General features: G+C 40.7%; 1 protein-coding gene across 2 annotated transcripts in view; it reads left to right on the forward strand.

Annotated features, from left to right (window-relative positions):
* Positions 1-77: 77 nt before the first annotated feature.
* NCAPD3 (non-SMC condensin II complex subunit D3) overlaps positions 78-16,348 on the forward strand; it is a 39,359-nt gene continuing 23,088 nt past the window's right edge. Inside the window, exons 1-13 of one of the 2 annotated variants that reach the window (XM_045585427.1) lie at positions 78-325; positions 2,747-2,901; positions 4,109-4,271; positions 6,861-7,045; positions 7,920-8,087; positions 8,182-8,243; positions 8,435-8,519; positions 9,467-9,600; positions 11,220-11,292; positions 12,008-12,133; positions 12,521-12,773; positions 14,958-15,014; positions 15,284-15,369. In XM_045585427.1, the coding sequence (XP_045441383.1) occupies positions 262-325; positions 2,747-2,901; positions 4,109-4,271; positions 6,861-7,045; positions 7,920-8,087; positions 8,182-8,243; positions 8,435-8,519; positions 9,467-9,600; positions 11,220-11,292; positions 12,008-12,133; positions 12,521-12,773; positions 14,958-15,014; positions 15,284-15,369 (1,611 nt within the window). In that variant the 5' untranslated portion in view covers positions 78-261. Of the gene's footprint in view, positions 326-2,746; positions 2,902-4,108; positions 4,272-6,860; positions 7,046-7,919; positions 8,088-8,181; positions 8,244-8,434; positions 8,520-9,466; positions 9,601-11,219; positions 11,293-12,007; positions 12,134-12,520; positions 12,774-14,957; positions 15,015-15,283; positions 15,371-16,348 lie in introns of both variants that reach the window. The other variant, XM_036449749.2, reaches the window with a different exon arrangement.

Below are 16,348 nucleotides of genomic sequence, written 5' to 3' on the forward strand. Positions count from 1 at the left end.
CTATTTTGAAGGGAAAACGGGAGAAAAAAAACACCCCTTAGTGGAGCCTCGGTTTAGTTTCCTTCCTTGGCCCGCCTTTTCCGCTGCGCACGCGGCAGAATGCCCTGCTGATTGGCTAGTGTCGTGAGGCGGCGGGGCTCGCTGATTGGTCGGAGGGCAGGCCTGCGTGTTGTGACTGGCCCGCGGGGGCGGCTCGGAGCGCGCGCGGGAGCGAGCTTTGAAAGTTGACCAGGGCGCCGGCGAGCGGGTTTCCGGGTGATCATGGTGGCGCTGCCGGGCCTCGGGAGCGGCCTGCAGCCCTGGTGCCCGGTGGATCTCAGCCTAGGTGAGGAGACGACGCCTCGAGAATCGGGGAGGCAGGGCGGTGGTGTTCTGCGCCCGTGATCGTCCTCAGCCTAGGCCTGGGCTGGGCTGGGCTGGGGTGGAGTGGAGGCGGGTCGTTTGGCTCTGCTAGGTCTGGGCCCTGCAGCTCTGCACTCTCAGCGAAGCCGGGTTTAGAACAGAGCTAAAATAGAATAACGTCAAAAAAGAAGAAAAAGAAAAAAAGAGCTTAGGTTGCCCGATATCGTTTAGTTCTTTTGCATATTTTCTCGGCCTTCCCCTTCTTATTCTGCAAATCTGCACGCTAGGATCCCCTTGGAAGACTCAGATGTCATCTGACAGGTCTTTCCACCTTTCATGTTTTCCCTTGTTTCCTTAATAAATGGCCAAGTCTTGGGCCTGCCATAGGAGAGCCTTCACTCTTTTTTTTTATTTTATGTTTTATTGATTTTTTACAAAGAGGAAGAAAGAGGGATAGAGAATCAGAAACATCGATGAGAGAAAAATCGACCAGTTGTCTCCTGCACACTTCTCACTGGGGATGTACCTGCAACCAAGGTACATGCTCTTGACGGAATCGAACTTGGGACCCTTCAGTCCGCAGGCCGATGCTCTATCCACTGAGCCAAACCGGTTTCGGTGAGCCTTCACTCTCACCATAGTCTTTTCCAATCTTGTAATCTTTGGAGTCAGAGGTAACTCTGATTTGTCTCTTGACTCTACCGCTTAGCATCCAGCAGCAGGTTGCTTAACCTTGCTAAGCCTTGGTTTCCTTATCTGTCAAATGGGACATCGTAGCTACCTCTTAGGGGTTTGTGAAGAGGTGGTTTGTTAGTACCCCGTACTGCTGAAAAAAATACTAATAACTCTCCCGGTTCACATTTAATATCTGCGCTGTAGCTATTTTGTTCGTTTTCAATCAGGTTCTGCCTTCTTCCTCCTCCATGCTGTTCTGCAGTTCTCTCTGCCTGGGATGCACTTCTCTGCTTTTCCTTTTCTGGCAAGTGTCCATGTTTAGGTCCAAATAAAGAAGAATCATCCTTCCCACCACTTCCCCTCCCCGTCTTCCATGAATAGTTTCTATTATTGCTTTCTATATGTCTGTTCCTGTTTTAACACTCATCCGTTGTAAATAATAATAATAATAATAATAATAATAATAAAAGAGTAATAACTATTGTTCCTGTCACCAGTTCTTTTCTAATGGGGACTGTGATCCAGAAATGAGGTCAAATACTGGTGTGCATCTATATGTGTGTGTGTGTGTGTGTGTGTGTGTATATATATATATATATATATATATATATATATATATATACACCTAAGCTACCGAACCACCTGTTGACCGGTTGCTATGACGTGCATTGACCAACACTCAAAGCAAGAGCTGCCCGCTGATGGTCTGTGTTCCCACAGCCAACCTCCCTCCGTCCCTCCCCCTGGGCCCGTGACTCCTCCCTCCCCCATCTGCCCTTTCCATTCAACAGAGGGAGGCATTGCCCCTCTGGAAAACTGAGGCGAAGCCCCCACCCCTCCAAACACCACAGGAAATAGGCACTCCGCTCAAACACAGGGACACAGTCCTGGTGCCTGTAGAAGGATCGGACCTAAGGCTTCTCTATCCCAACAGCATCAGAGAAAGGTTAGGTTGCAAAGGCAGTGTCCACCTCTCCTGCCACTCAGGGCCCCAGGGTGGGGTCTGGAATGATGATTCCTTTTGGTCCCTTCTGTTTGTCTTTTCCAAATCATGTATTTGGCAGGGGTGGAGTGTGGGGGGGAGGGGAAGGGATGGGGGGTGGAGATAAGGAGGAGGATGGATATAGTATGTCCTTACGGGGAACCTCCGGCTCTCAACCACTGAGCCACACCGGCTGGGCTCTGTCAGTGTATTTTGAAATCACTCATATTTCTCTTGAGTGTGGATCTGGCTTGCCTCTTCTAGTTTAAACCTCTTGGGGAAATTGTGCTTTTTTTTTTTTTAACATGCTAATTATTCTCCAAGGGCCCAATAAAGAATTTTATATGGGCTTATTAAAATAGTTATATAAGATTTTCACAAAGGGACATCTGGAGCCATCTTTGGTTAACTTCTTTATTCTGCAGACTGAATGTATGGGAAAGCTGGATCATTAAGTGTTTTGAAGTTTCACACACACACACACACACCCCAACTGTTTTATGTAAAAAGTATTTTTCTCCTTGATATTTTTAGACAATAGCCACCTAATAACCAAATGTCAGTTATAATTTAAAAATATATATATTTTCTCAACTTTTTTCTGCTCTCCTTTAATTAAGCTTATATGATGGTATAATTAAATGTGAGTTGTGCCTAATAAACTTTTCTCTTCTTGAATCTGCCTGGAGTTAAAAAATGATTGGTTTCTTCCTTGCACTTACTGGTTTAATTGCATTTTCCTGCCAGAATGGGTGGAAACAGTTTGGGAACTGGACTTCACGGAGACCGAGCCTTTGGATCCCAGCATAGAAGCAGAAATTATCGAGACGGGATTGGATGCGTTCACAAAACTCCATGAAAGCCTCTTCCGCTTTGCTGCTGAAGAACATGGATCTACAGAGGTAAACATTTTTTTTTTTTAAAAAGGAAAGCAAGGAAAATCAAGCTAGCCACCTTTAGGCATTAGAAATAGAATATTAAGTCATTATTGTCATCTTTTTAGTGAATAGTTCATAAGGAACATGAGAGGAGTAGCATAAAGAATGTGAATCATTCACTGGACTATCCTAATAGCTTTTTTTCTAGAAGGTTCAGGTATTAATCTGTGATATTTTTTTCAAGTCATGACTTAAAAAAATTATTTTTTCTTTTTATTTACTGATTTTGGAAAGAGAAAGGAAGTGGCAGGGAGAGAAAGATAGAGGAGAGAGACATTGATTTGTTGGTCCACTTACTTATACATCCATTGGTTGATTCTTATAAGTGCCCTGAGCAGAGATTGGACACACAGCCTTGGTGTACTAGAACGATGCTCTAATCAGCTGAGCTACCCAGGGCTTCAAGTCATGATTTTTTTTTAAACAACAAATTAGAGTTCAAAACAAGTGGGGGCGGGGGCAGAGACAGATTAAAACCAAATATAAAACTAAGGCCAAGGAAAATGCAATAACAATTTCATTCAGTATACCTTAACTTTATGAAAATTTGATATTATAAACGGAGTAGTTAATTGAATTCAATTGGAACAGAGAGCTTATTTATTTATTTATTTATTTTCCAGAGCATTCCTTTAGATATCCTTTAGATATAGAGTTCTACCTTGTAGTACGTTTGTTAGTATTTAGCTCATTGATTGCTTTTCAGAAAACTGAAGGGCTAGGTGCCAGAACAAAATGTACCCAAATTCAGCAATGGTTTCTAATTCCTAGCTGAGGAGATCAGAAATTTAAATGTGCGTTGATGAATTAGAATGATTGATGAATTGGTTACAAGGGGTAACTTGTCTTGAGTAATCACTAATATAGGTTGTCCAAAAAGTCTCAGTGTCATTTTTAACTGTAATAATTTTAGAAATATATATGCTTCAAACCTAGCAAAAAAAAATTTATGTTTAATTATTTAAATCTCATGTACTTACTTATCTTTGTAATTTTGAATAATGCATTTTTAATTTTTTGTTTTAGTCCTTTGAAGATGGCAAATACGTATAATTAGGAGCCAGCCTGGTCTATTCTCCCCTTTTAAGGCACTAAGTAGTTATTAAAATCAAATAACGAGATTTTTATGTTTCTGTAATTATTGGCTTCTGTGATTTACTCCTCCCCCCAGATCTTTTGGACCTTCTTCGCCGAGAACAATATTTCTCACCGTGCGCTGGTGGCTTTATTCTATCACTTTGTCCAAACAGTTCATAAGAAAAACGCCAATGTGCAATATCGAGAATATGGCCTTCATGCCGCTGGTCTTTATTTTCTGCTACTAGAAGTACCAGGTATGTAATTTGACATGATAGGACATGTCTTTTGTCATTTAAAGTTTTTCTACATTGTTTTGAGCTCTTTTAAAAAAATTTTTTTTTTTAATCCACACATGATGATATGTATTTAAGACAGAGGAAAGGAGAGAGAGAAAAACATCGATGTGCGAGAGAAACACTGATTGATTGCCTCTTGTACTCACCCCAACCGAGGATCAAACCCACAGCCTGGTCATGTGCCCTGATTAGGAATCAAATCTGCCACTTTTGGGTGTAATGGACAATGCTCTGACCCCGTGGTCGGCAAACTGCAGCTCGAGAGCCACATGTGGCTCTTTGGCCCCTTGAGTTTGGCTCTTCTAAAAAATACCTTAGCCTGAGCGAGTCTATTTCGAAGAAGTGGCATTAGAAGAAGTTTAAGTTTAAAAAATGTGGCTCTCAAAAGAAATTTCAATCGTTGTCCTGTTGCTATTTGGCTCTGTTGACTAATGAGTTTGCCGACCACTGCTCTGACCATATCGCTGTGACGATAACCTGATAGGACTAATCTGACAGGGCCAAGGCTGGAGGGGGAATGTTTCCAGGCTCCAGGGCCTCCACCTCGTATAAAATTCTGTTATTTCTGCCAACTCCCTGTCTGCCGTGGGGCATCTTTGTGTAATATCTCTCTTATGTGCTGTGGAAAAACAGGCTTAAATCATTCCAACTAAGAAAGCGTGACAAGACTAGCTAGTCATGCGTGATGAAGAAAGCCTAGGAAAGGACTCTGTTTATGAGCTTGTTCCACTTCCTTTGTTGTCAGGACACTTAGGTGGCTGTCCCTCCTGTGCACAGTGAGGCAGTTCCTCCGCAGAGCAAAAGAGGGCTGAACGTAGAGGGGGGTGTAGCCAGAGAACCCTAAGTTTATAGAATAAAGAAAAATCACAGCACCGGTCAGCTTTCCCCCTTGTCATGGTTTACATAAGTGCAATAAATGTTAAGGATTTATTCTCTCTGATTTGAACATTGATTAAAGGATACATAAAGCCTTGAACATTCATTTGTATTGTTTTAAGTGTTATTGCTTTGTAACACATTAGCACAAACTGAGCCATTTGCCCTACATCACTTCATTATCTCTGTTTCTGAGTTCAGAAGTCCAGGCACCGTGTGGCTGAACTCTGCTGGGGTCACAACCGACTGAGATCGAGGTGACAGCCCCAGCAGGTGCTCCCCTGGGGCTCCGTGTCTTCTTCGAAACTCAATTGTTGGAAGAACTTGTTTCTTTTTTTCTTTTTTAAAATATATTTTATTGACGTTTTACAGAGGGATAGAGAGCTAGAAACATCGGTGAGACAGAAACATCGACCAGCTGCCTCCTACACACCCCCTACTGGGGATGTGCCTGCAACCAAGGTGCATGCCCTTGACTGGAATCGAACCTGGGACCTTCCAGACCGCAGGGCAACGCTCTATCCACTGAGCCAAACCGGTTTCGGTGGAAAAACTTGTTTCTTTACGGTTGAAGGACCAAGGACCCCTTTCTTGCTGGCTGTTAGCCAGGGAGCTCTCAGCTCCTAGAGGACACCCACTTTTCTTGCCACATGGCCCCTCCAGCAACGGAGACTCTACCCGGGTTGAATCCTCCTCTCATTTTGATTTCCAGTCCTGTCTCTGACTTCCATGCTCAGGTTTAAAGAGCTCAGTGATGTGATCAGGCCTCTCAGAGGGTTTCCCTCTCTTAAGGCCTGTGATTTGGGACTTGAATTACATCTGCAAAATCCCTGCAGAGTGGGACTTAAATGAGCATGTGACTGGATAATAGTATTTACGTATGTTTTAATATCAGTTATTGGTGGATTAACCTCATCTGTTTGTAACGTGCGTTGCTCCCCAAGGTCTCTATGGAGTGCTCCAGGGATTAACAAGGTCTCTCTATTGTGCTGACCAGGCTCACATTTGTATCAGCCCCGTGTGAGCTCTGAAAATCATTCCTCTCCTGACTCCTTAGAAATTGTTTGCTCACAAAAATGGAGTTTTACCCCTGCACGCATAGCTTGTAATCAGCCCTCTGCAGATTGCTGGAGTTCTTTTTCTGTGTAGCTTCCTCTTCTCCATTATTCTGCCTCATGAATTCCAGCTACCTCTGCTTTTCTGACTTGATTTCTGTAGTCTCACTTAGTAAGACCATAATGATGTCCTAGGTTCGCTGTTTTTCTGCTGCTGTCCAGAAATTGCCTCAAAATACAAAAACGGGCAATTTTAGGGTTTACTTCATTTGTTTCCCTTATTTCTATGCTGTGTCTTGCTCCATGTCTTAAAATGATTATTTTTAACTTTTTTGTGTGTGTTTGTCTAGTTTTAGAGTTGTTAACAGTTAGGAAGACAGGAATAAAACCAGTTACTCCCACCCGGCCAAATACAGAAGTCTTGTTATTTATTTCTGGTCAGCACTTTTACTAACCTATGGCTAAAGTTGAATGGTATTTTATTTTTGCAAAAGTGTCATTGTTACTCAGAGTTAGTGCAAATCTTGTTTTTGCTTTTGACATTTTTATCTGATGTTATAGACATTTTTGAAGACAATGAAATCTAACCTGCTTACTCTTTATTCTTTATGAATAGGCAGTGTAGCCAATCAAATATTCCACCCAGTGATGTTTGACAAATGTATACAGATCCTAAAGAAGAGCTGGCCTCAGGAATCCACCTTGAGTCGGAAAAGAAGGAAAGAACATTCTAAGAACTCTCAGTCGAATCCAAGAGGGCATAGAAAGCGAGGAAAGCCATCCAGGAAAGAGGATATTGAGGTAAGAAAGTAAGAGGAATAATAAAGCATATCTTCACCAACACGTGATTTAAGAATGAACTTATTTTAAAATATGGTTTCAGGCATAATGATTATAATCAAACGGTCCTAAAGTATCATCAGCTCTCCAGTAGGACCAAGTTCATTTCTATTTGGCCAGCTTTTCAAACCTCCCTATCATCTCTCCTCAGCCTTGTACCCAGGTGTGCTTGACAACTTGCTAACAGGTACATTTGCCACATTATCTCATTGTCATTAGAGATGGTGGTCGAGTTATCCTGAAGACTCAGATCCGTAAGAATGTAGAAGAATAGCATTCATTCTAAATTCTCGTATGATTGGGGAGGATGGTAGAGATTTATTGATTTGAAAATGAAAACTTCTAAGACACATAAGAATCCTCATTGAGCCGAAACTGGTTTGGCTCAGTGGATAGAGCGTCGCCCTGCGGACTGAAGGGTCCCAATTTTGATTCCCGTCAAGGGCATGTACGCTGGTTGCGGGCACATCCCCAGTGTGGGGGGACAGGGGGGTGGGGTGCAGGAGGCAGCTGGTCTATGATTCTATCTCATCAACGATTCTACCTCTCTATCCCTCTCCCTTCCTCTCTGTAAAAGAAATCAATAAAATATATTAAAAAAAAAAAAGAAAAGAATCCTCATTGACACAAAAATAGAGAGCTAGAAAGTATTGTTGGCCTGATCTAAACCCAGTGATTTACCATTGTGAGCCTGGAGACCTGGACCAGTCAGGGTCACCTCACCAACTCAGCAACCCCCTTCCGTTCCACAGCATTTGGTTTGAGTAAGTTGCAAACCCCAGGGAAAGGGTTAGGCCTTATTTTACAGTCAGCTATACATTTCTTCAATATCTAGATGGACGACATTGTAGAAGAACAAGAAGATGAAGAAGATGCTAGTTTTTCTGCCTGGGATCTTTGTCAAATTCGAAAAGCCATCTTTCATCTTTTAAAGAATTTCTTAAGGCTTCTGTCCAAGTTTTCCCTGAAAGAAAAGCCACAGTGTGTGCAGAACTGTATCGAGGTAAATGAAAATTCCAAGAAACTTGGGGCAATCTCGGAGGGAAATACTTAATGTGTAAGAAAAACCAGGCTGCTTCTTGGTGTCTGTTTTCTAGGTCTTTGTGGCATTGACTAATTTCGAGCCAGTTCTTCATGAATTTCATGTTACGCAAGCCAGGTGAGCCATTGAATCTCCCAGCGTTAAAATTTAAACAGTAAAATAACTTTTGCTGTAGCTGAAGTATGAATGTCACTGTATTCTAAGTGGCACATAGGTAAAATTTATTCATCTAAATAAGGCTTATTAAATAGGGCAATGTTTTAAGTAAAAATCATACCCATTAATCTTTGCTCTTTTTTTTTCTTTAGCAACCTTAACCAAGCGAAGTTTATACCAGAACTGGCCTATCATGGATTGTATTTGCTATGCTCCCCAATTCATGGAGGAGACAAGGTAAAAGAGACAAGGATCTAAGTTAGTTAATGATTACATTGAAGCATGCAAATCATGTAATGGAAAAACATTAGATGCATTTGATGTAATGGCATTTTAACTTAACCAGGCTAATTTCATGAGCTTACTATATATCTTCTGTATAATAGGAAGTATACTTTATTATATTATTCCTATGTGCTTGAAATGTGGATGTGATAGAATTCACAGTAAGACTTTTAATTTCCATACCCTTTTTAACATTTAAAAAATAGAATGGATGGAAAGTTCTTTCCTTTTAGGTCCACAGTGTCTCTAAAGATGCAGTGATTTTTTTAACTGTGGAAGTACTGACTTGACGATGGACAGCTTTGGTTTTAGCCAGGTCTTTAATTAACTGACTTTGGACAGCTTGCCTTTGCAGTCTGTTTTATTATTATAAACTAGAAACAATAATATCACATATAAAATGGAAATGCCTTGCTTATCTCGTGGAGTTGTTGTGAGGTTTAAGATTAAATTGGTAAAATCTAGTAATATACATGAATGCGCTTAATGCAATACCTGGTACATAATTAGGTTTTTAGTAAATGTTTTATTTACTGGAGGAATGAGTGAATTATCTGAGTCAATTATATGAGGTGATACATGGGAAGGTCCTTTGTAAACTTTAGGTAAAACCCAAGTGTGAATTATCATTCCTTTTCCCCCTTGCTATAACGGGATCAGCAGCAGTAGCATCCTTTGCCATCTGGAAGGAGAGCACACAGAGAGAAACTAGATGCTCTTCCTATCATTATCTGCAAGCAGTGTTCTCACAGTTTCCATTGTGCGTTTATTGGTAATTATTTAAGAAATACCTTCCTAGTGGTCAGCCCAAAACCGTGTCAACTTGACTGATCTTTAGATGCTGCACATTGTTGCCTGTGATTGATTTGTTATGCCTGAAATGAAATTTTCTTTTCTAGGTCATCAGCTGTGTTTTCCATCAGATGCTAAATGTGATATTAATGTTGGAAGTGGGTGAAGGGTCCCATCATGCCCCCCTTGCTATAACTTCCTCAGCCATCAGCAGCAGAAACCAGGCAGTCCAGTTTATCAGGTGACACACACAGCTTGGCTTGTTACCCTCTCCTCTTTCTCACTTTCCCTTCATCTTCTGGGCTCTGTACTAAAACCAAGATTTCTGACACCTATGGGAACCAACAAACTTCTGGCCTGTTTATTGTGGTTTTTGGGGGGGGGCCGAGGGGGTAGCAAAATAAAGCACCTTGGGGCTCACCTAGGTCATGTGGTGGGGGTCACTGTGTTGACCTCTGCCCTTGGGGCCTTGTTGAAGAGATAAGGAGTCTAGTTCACCAGCCAGCACCAGCCTCCAGCTTGATTGTCCCCAGTTGGGAGGTCACCCTCTGGATGATGACAGCCGCTTCTCTGCTCTCCATGGTCTGCTTCTGTATTGACTACTCCTGCAAGTCTGCCGCCTCCTGTTCTTTTGTCTGTTTTTCACTTCTCCAGGCCTCTTCCCTTCTGTTCTTTGCCACTTTCCTTGTTTCTTTTCACTTTTCTCTTTCCTTCCCCTACAGAAAACACTTTCTTGATTAAAGGAGTTCATTGGTTTTCACTTCTGTAGCAGTAATCGATAGACTAATTTTTCCCTCACGAGCCACTTAGCTTCACCTAAAAAGTTTCATGTTTTAGCATTATTGGGAAAGACCTATTTGCCATCATTGGCTTTTTAACCCCCTCCCATATTGAATATTTGGTTGGGGGGGGTGGGGAAACGTGGCCAGTATGCACCTGAGAGTGTGTACATTCACGGTCCATAATGCGCTTGACAATCTGAGGATGGTGGAATCCAGATATAGACTGTCTTTAAATAAATAAAATGTTGTCAATGGAAACCCTCACTTTGGCTTTTCCGTCAGAGCTCATAATGCTGTAGTATCCATATAACAGTACAAACAAACTTCACCCTGAACATGGGTCCAATCTGGGCATTATATTGTAGTAATTTCTTCTTGGGTTAAAGTTTGGAGAGGTATTTGTACAAATGCATTGAAGTAGTTGCACTGCAATGAGCTACCATGAGGTGGTACTGTGTCTTAGTCTGTTTACCCCAAAATGATGTCTTTTCGAGTCTTCATAGTAAGTGTACTAAGTAGTGCAGTTAGTCCTGGGAGATTGCACATTTGCTCCTTCCTGACCGCTGCTGTCTCCTTGGCAGCAGCTCTCCACACCATGCCTGAGCGGAGGGGATAGGGTTCTGCTATGGCTCTTTATGTCTTTACTCTTTAGTCACCGAAACAAACAGGTTTTGTGTGTTTTTTAAGTTTATGACACTAATGCTTTATATTTCATTTTGCTATTTGCTTTCCTTTTTTAAAAATATATTTTATTGATTTTTTTACAGAGAAGAAGGGAGAGGAATAGACAGTTAGAAACATCGATGAGAGAGAAACATCGATCAGCTGCCTCCTGCACACCCCCTACTGGGGATGTGCCCGCAACCAAGGTACATGCCCTAAACCAGAATCGAACCTGGGACCCTTCAGTCCGCAGGCTGACGCTCTATCCACTGAGCCAAACCAGTCAGGGCAACAGGTTGTTTTTATTTTTGAGGATTTCTAATACATAGGATTAGTGGGTTTTGGAAGAGTCAAGGAAAATGACCATTTCATTGTAATTATAGGTATATAATAGAGGATGTGTTTTTTTCCATAGCTCACTTGTGGATGAACTAAAGGAAAGTATATTCCCAGTTCTTCGTATCTTACTCCAGCACATCTGTGCCAAGGTACCAGTTGCTTTCGTAATAATAAGAATAACTGTTAAATATTTAATATGTATGAAGTTCAATGTGTGTGTTTGTGTGCTTGGTAATGAGGTCATTACTAAGCATAGTTTTACTTAATATATTCACTAGCTGTTCTGCTAGACAGTGTCCTTTTGGAAATAAAAGGAAAAAAAACTATTAATTTTGGAAGTTTTCAAATATATGAAGAAATGAAGGGACTAGGATGTTGAGCACCCATCTTCAACAATTTGTGTCACTTGTACCCCGAAAAGATATTACTCCTGCACACTGGATTTTTTTAAAAAACAAATTCCTTCATATCCTTTTATATATAAACATTTCTGTATATGTCTAAAGCATAAGCACTCTTAAAGAACATAATCACAAAATACACAGTAATAAAGCCACCAAGTATCCAGTTAACGTTCACGTTTCTACGATTATCTCATAAGTTTTTATACCTGTTCGGAGAAATGATTCTTCCCTTAAACTTGGTGGATGCTAGGGGTTCCTAAACTTGCAATCATGTATTAAGTTTGTATTTCTGAAACGAGGACCTCCAGCTTTCTTAGAGGTTAGTTTTTAAAAGGGGTCTGAAACCTAAAATGTGTTGGTCATTTCTATAATGACTAACTTAATGATCCCTGGACTAGTCGCAGTTACACCCACTAACTTTCCACTTGGGTCACAGCATGTTTCAACACTTGTGTTCCAGGTGGTAGATAAATCGGAGTATCGGACCTACGCAGCTCAGTCCCTGGTACAGCTGCTCAGCAAACTTCCTTGTGGGGAATACGCTACATTTATTGCCTGGCTTTACAGATATTCACGAAGCTCCAAGGTAAGAGAATACATCTGCAATACAATCTTGGTTCCTGCCCTAACCGGTTTGGCTCAGTGGATAGAGCGTCAGCCTGTGGACTGAAAGGTCCCAGGTTCGATTCTGGTCAAGGGCATATGCCTTGGTTGCAAGCACATCCCCACTAGGAGGTGTGTAGGAGGCAGCTGATCGATGTTTCTCTCTCATCGATGTTTCTAACTCTATCCCTCTCCCTTTCTCTCTGTAAAAAATCAATAAAATATATATATATTTAAAAGTCCTTTAAAAAAAAAAAAATCTTGGTTCCTGGTTCTTCAGCCTTCTAATGACAGCCAGATTTGAATGCGGATGGGATCCTTCGGTTTTCATGACCGGGTGATGGAGATTCTTATGATTTTGCTATTCCAGATTCCACACCGGGTTTTTACTCTTGATGTCGCCTTGGCCCTGCTGGAACTGCCGGAAAGAGAGGCGGATCACACGCTGTCCCCGGAGCATCAGAAGTTCTTAAAGCACAAGTTCTTGGTGCAGGACATCATGTTTGACCGCTGTTTAGACAAGGCGCCGACTGTCCGCAGCAAGGCATTGTCCAGTTTCGCACATTGCCTGGAGTTGTCTGCTAACAGCACATCAGAGAGCATATTGGAATTTCTCATTAACAGTAAGTGACGTGGAATTGGACTTACGCTTGTCAAAAAATTGGACTTCAACCAAAGGACTTGTATGCATGTATATAAGCTTAATCAATAGACACAGACACCAGGGGGGTGAGGGCATGAGTGAGGGGGGCGGGGGGGGGGGCAAAGGGGAGATAAGGACACATATTAGGTCTAGTAATAATTAATGTCGTTTTCTAATACTTTTTTAAAATCGAATTTATTTAAACAATACAACAAAATTTAATCAACAATATAGTTGCCGTTGTTTTCTACTACTTGTGCCCAATGCTCAGGAAGCATTTTAATCCCTCTGTTGTAAAATTCTTGTGATTTTGATGCAAAAAATTCAGTCAATGCATTTTTGAGGCATTCTTCATTATTAAATTTTTTTCCAAGAAGAAAGTTTTGCAAAGAACGAAACAAATGGTAAGCGGAAGGGGCAATATCAGGAGAATATGCAGGTTGAGGGAGAACTTCCCATTCCAACTGGCGCAGTTTTTCAGCAGTGATTCTTGCAGTACGCGGTCGTGCGTTATCGTGGTGAAGAATTACGCCCTTCCGATTAATCAGCGCGGGTTCTTTTTCTCTTAAAGCTTGGGCTAACCTTTCCAATTGGGCACTATACACTGCATTGTAATGGTTTGGTTAGATGGTAAAAGTTCATAATGAAGAATTCCTTTAAAATTCCACCAAACACACAACATCACTTTTTTTGCATGCAAGTCAGGTTTTGGCGTGGGCTGCGGAGCCTCATTTTTGTCCAACCATTGAGGCTGCCTTTTCAAATTAACATACAGCACACATTTTTCATCTCCGGTAACAATTTGCTCTAAAAACGGCAAACGGTTTTGACGAGAGAGGAGCGAACTGCAAATTGTGACTCTTTGATTACGGTTGTTGTCCGTCAACTCATGAGGAACCCATTTTCCAAACTTTTGGACTTTGCCAAGTGCACGCAATTGATTGGAAATTGTTTTTTGTGAACAATTTAAAGTTGTCGCAAGCTCTTGTTGGGTAATTTGAGGATCTTGCACCAAAAGAGCTTGAAGAGCTTCTTGATCAAAATTGGACACACGGCCTCGACCACTCTTGTCATCAAACGAAAAATTTCCCTCGCGAAATTTCTCAAACCAACGCTGGCATTTTCTGGCGCTAACTGCATCTTGACCAAGAGCACTACAGATGTTTTTTGCAGCCTCACTTGCTTTTCTTCCTAATTGGAACTCGTAAAGCATGCAGGGCCGAATATGCTCTTCATCCGCCATCTTCTTAGCCCTTGTTTTGCAACAAAAACCAAACCAAACACAAACTTTTTCAAGCAAAATTTGTTAATTGCACTTCACACGTTCTGTAGATACCACGTGTTTGAAGGTTATGTCAATACAAGTCAACGCCAAGCAAGATTTTAAACGAATGTTTAAAAACGACATTAATTATTACTAGACCCAATATGTAATACCTTAATCAATAAAGAAAAAAATGGACTTCAGGGGAATCATTCTTTGTTGTGGCTAAAATAGTTGTCTTTACTCTGGATATACTTTCATTCTTAGAAACGTATCTCAGTATATTGTGTTGTTGAATGACTTTTTAGACAGGCCTGAGGCCTCTGAAAGGCCTATTTTAGGGGTGAGACGGGTGGCTGCCTTCGCTGTCGCTGTGCATGGTTGGGTAGGTTGGGTATTGGCTGTATGGGGCCCAATAGCCCCCCCCCCCTTTTTTTTTTAATCAATCTTTATTGTTCATGTTATTACAAAGGTTCCTCATTTCTTCCCCCCTCCACCAGGTTCCCACCCCACCCTCCGCCCCCTCCCCATCCCCCATTGTCCTCATCCATAGGTGCACAGTTTATGTTCAGTCTCTTCCCCTTTTCAGATAGTAAATCAGTTACTTAGCATTTTCTCATATCAATAATACCTCCACATGCCCAATGATACACTTCACCCAAAAGACATTTCCAAATAGGTCAAACAGCCTCATCCAGGCCCCACCCAAGGCACTCCCAGATCAACACCCCCAATAGCCCTTTCAAATGCATTCCCAAGGAGAACGTTATCAATTGTTAGCCTTTTAGAATCGGCCTTCTGTTCAGGCCTAATTATTTTTATTTTGACTCCCCTGTGAATATTTACTTAGGGTTTATGGTACTCTGGCTTTCCCCCTCTAATCTCTCTGCTCATTTTTAGGTCCTACAATTTTAGGAATAGAGAGCCAGCCTGGTACTTTCCTGAGAAATTCATCAGGTAATGGGTCAATATGTTTTCAAATATTAAATAATTGTCTTTTTATTTAAAGGATTAGCTGGATATTTGAAATGGGTTTTGCTTTTTTTTCTATCTCTATATTTTTCCATTTTCATATTGCACTTTTTTCCTTCATCAAAGAAATTGAGATTCACTTTAGTAATGATGTGATAACTTAAATGTGTAATATACCATGCTTGCATTATTAAAAGGTGTAATCAATTTTTACCTAACTGACTGAGCTCTTTTTCTAATTGATTATTTTTAAGCTTTTTCCTGTCAGAAGCAGACGCTGAACTCCGGAGACTCAGGGGTGATCAATACAGACAGCAGTGGTGAAACAATTGGATCTAGGGGTAAGTCAGATTTTATGACAATCAAATGCATAATAACTATAAGTAGAGTCTAAAAACCTTGGATTTTTTTTCTGATTAATTCACCTTAAGAATCAGAGCATCTCTTTTTCTTAAAAGTGGAGTAATTTCTGTTTTATTATATCTTTACTTGATGTCCTTGCACAAGACTATATTTAATTCTAAGATAAAGAATAAGCTACATTCCACTTTCATGTACTGAACACCAATATTTCTTTATTACTTAAGAGAATATTAGCATATAAACTGAAGAACAAAAAGATAGATACAGAGGCAATAAAGCATCAAGCAGACTCAAATTATAGCGGGAAGGTTAGGGAGAGGTGGGGGAGATAAGATTTTAGCTATCTGAATCTTCTCTCTTATTTTCTTAGTCTGTCTAAAACTTTGTTAATCTTGTTATCTTTTTCAAGGAACTTTTTAATTTTTGCATTTCCTCTATTGTTTTCCATTCTCTAGTTCATTTTTTATTTGTTTTCTTGGGGATCAGCAGTTCTCAAAATGTGTTTGAGTCTCTCAGTCTACTTCAGCATATCTTTGAAGTTAACACTGCTTTCATAATAATATCAAGACATCTTTCGCCTCTGCTCTCTAGTTTTCCCACAAGTGTAAGTTGAGGTTTTCCAGAGATCCTATGACATGACAGTGACAGGTTGCAGGCAGGAGAGATGAGAATCAGCTCTCTTCTTAATAAGTCAGACATTAAAAGAATTTGCAAAAACAGTGCCATTCTTTTTAGTTTTTATTTGTGTGTGTGTGTGTGTGTGTGTGTGCGCGCGCGTGTTGGTTTTTTTTTTGCAGTATAGTTATTTTATCTTAAATATATACTCTTCATAATGGCATGTCTAATTTTTAAATTCACATTAAAAAAAGCTCTTCGGAATCTTTAGTAATTTTAATACCTAGTGCAAATTGGCCTGTGATTGAAAAGTTTTAAAGCTGCAGGTATTTAGGAATATT

The sequence above is a fragment of the Pipistrellus kuhlii genome, unplaced genomic scaffold (genome assembly GCF_014108245.1).
Source record: "Pipistrellus kuhlii isolate mPipKuh1 unplaced genomic scaffold, mPipKuh1.p scaffold_m20_p_20, whole genome shotgun sequence".
Lineage (NCBI taxonomy): Eukaryota > Metazoa > Chordata > Mammalia > Chiroptera > Vespertilionidae > Pipistrellus > Pipistrellus kuhlii.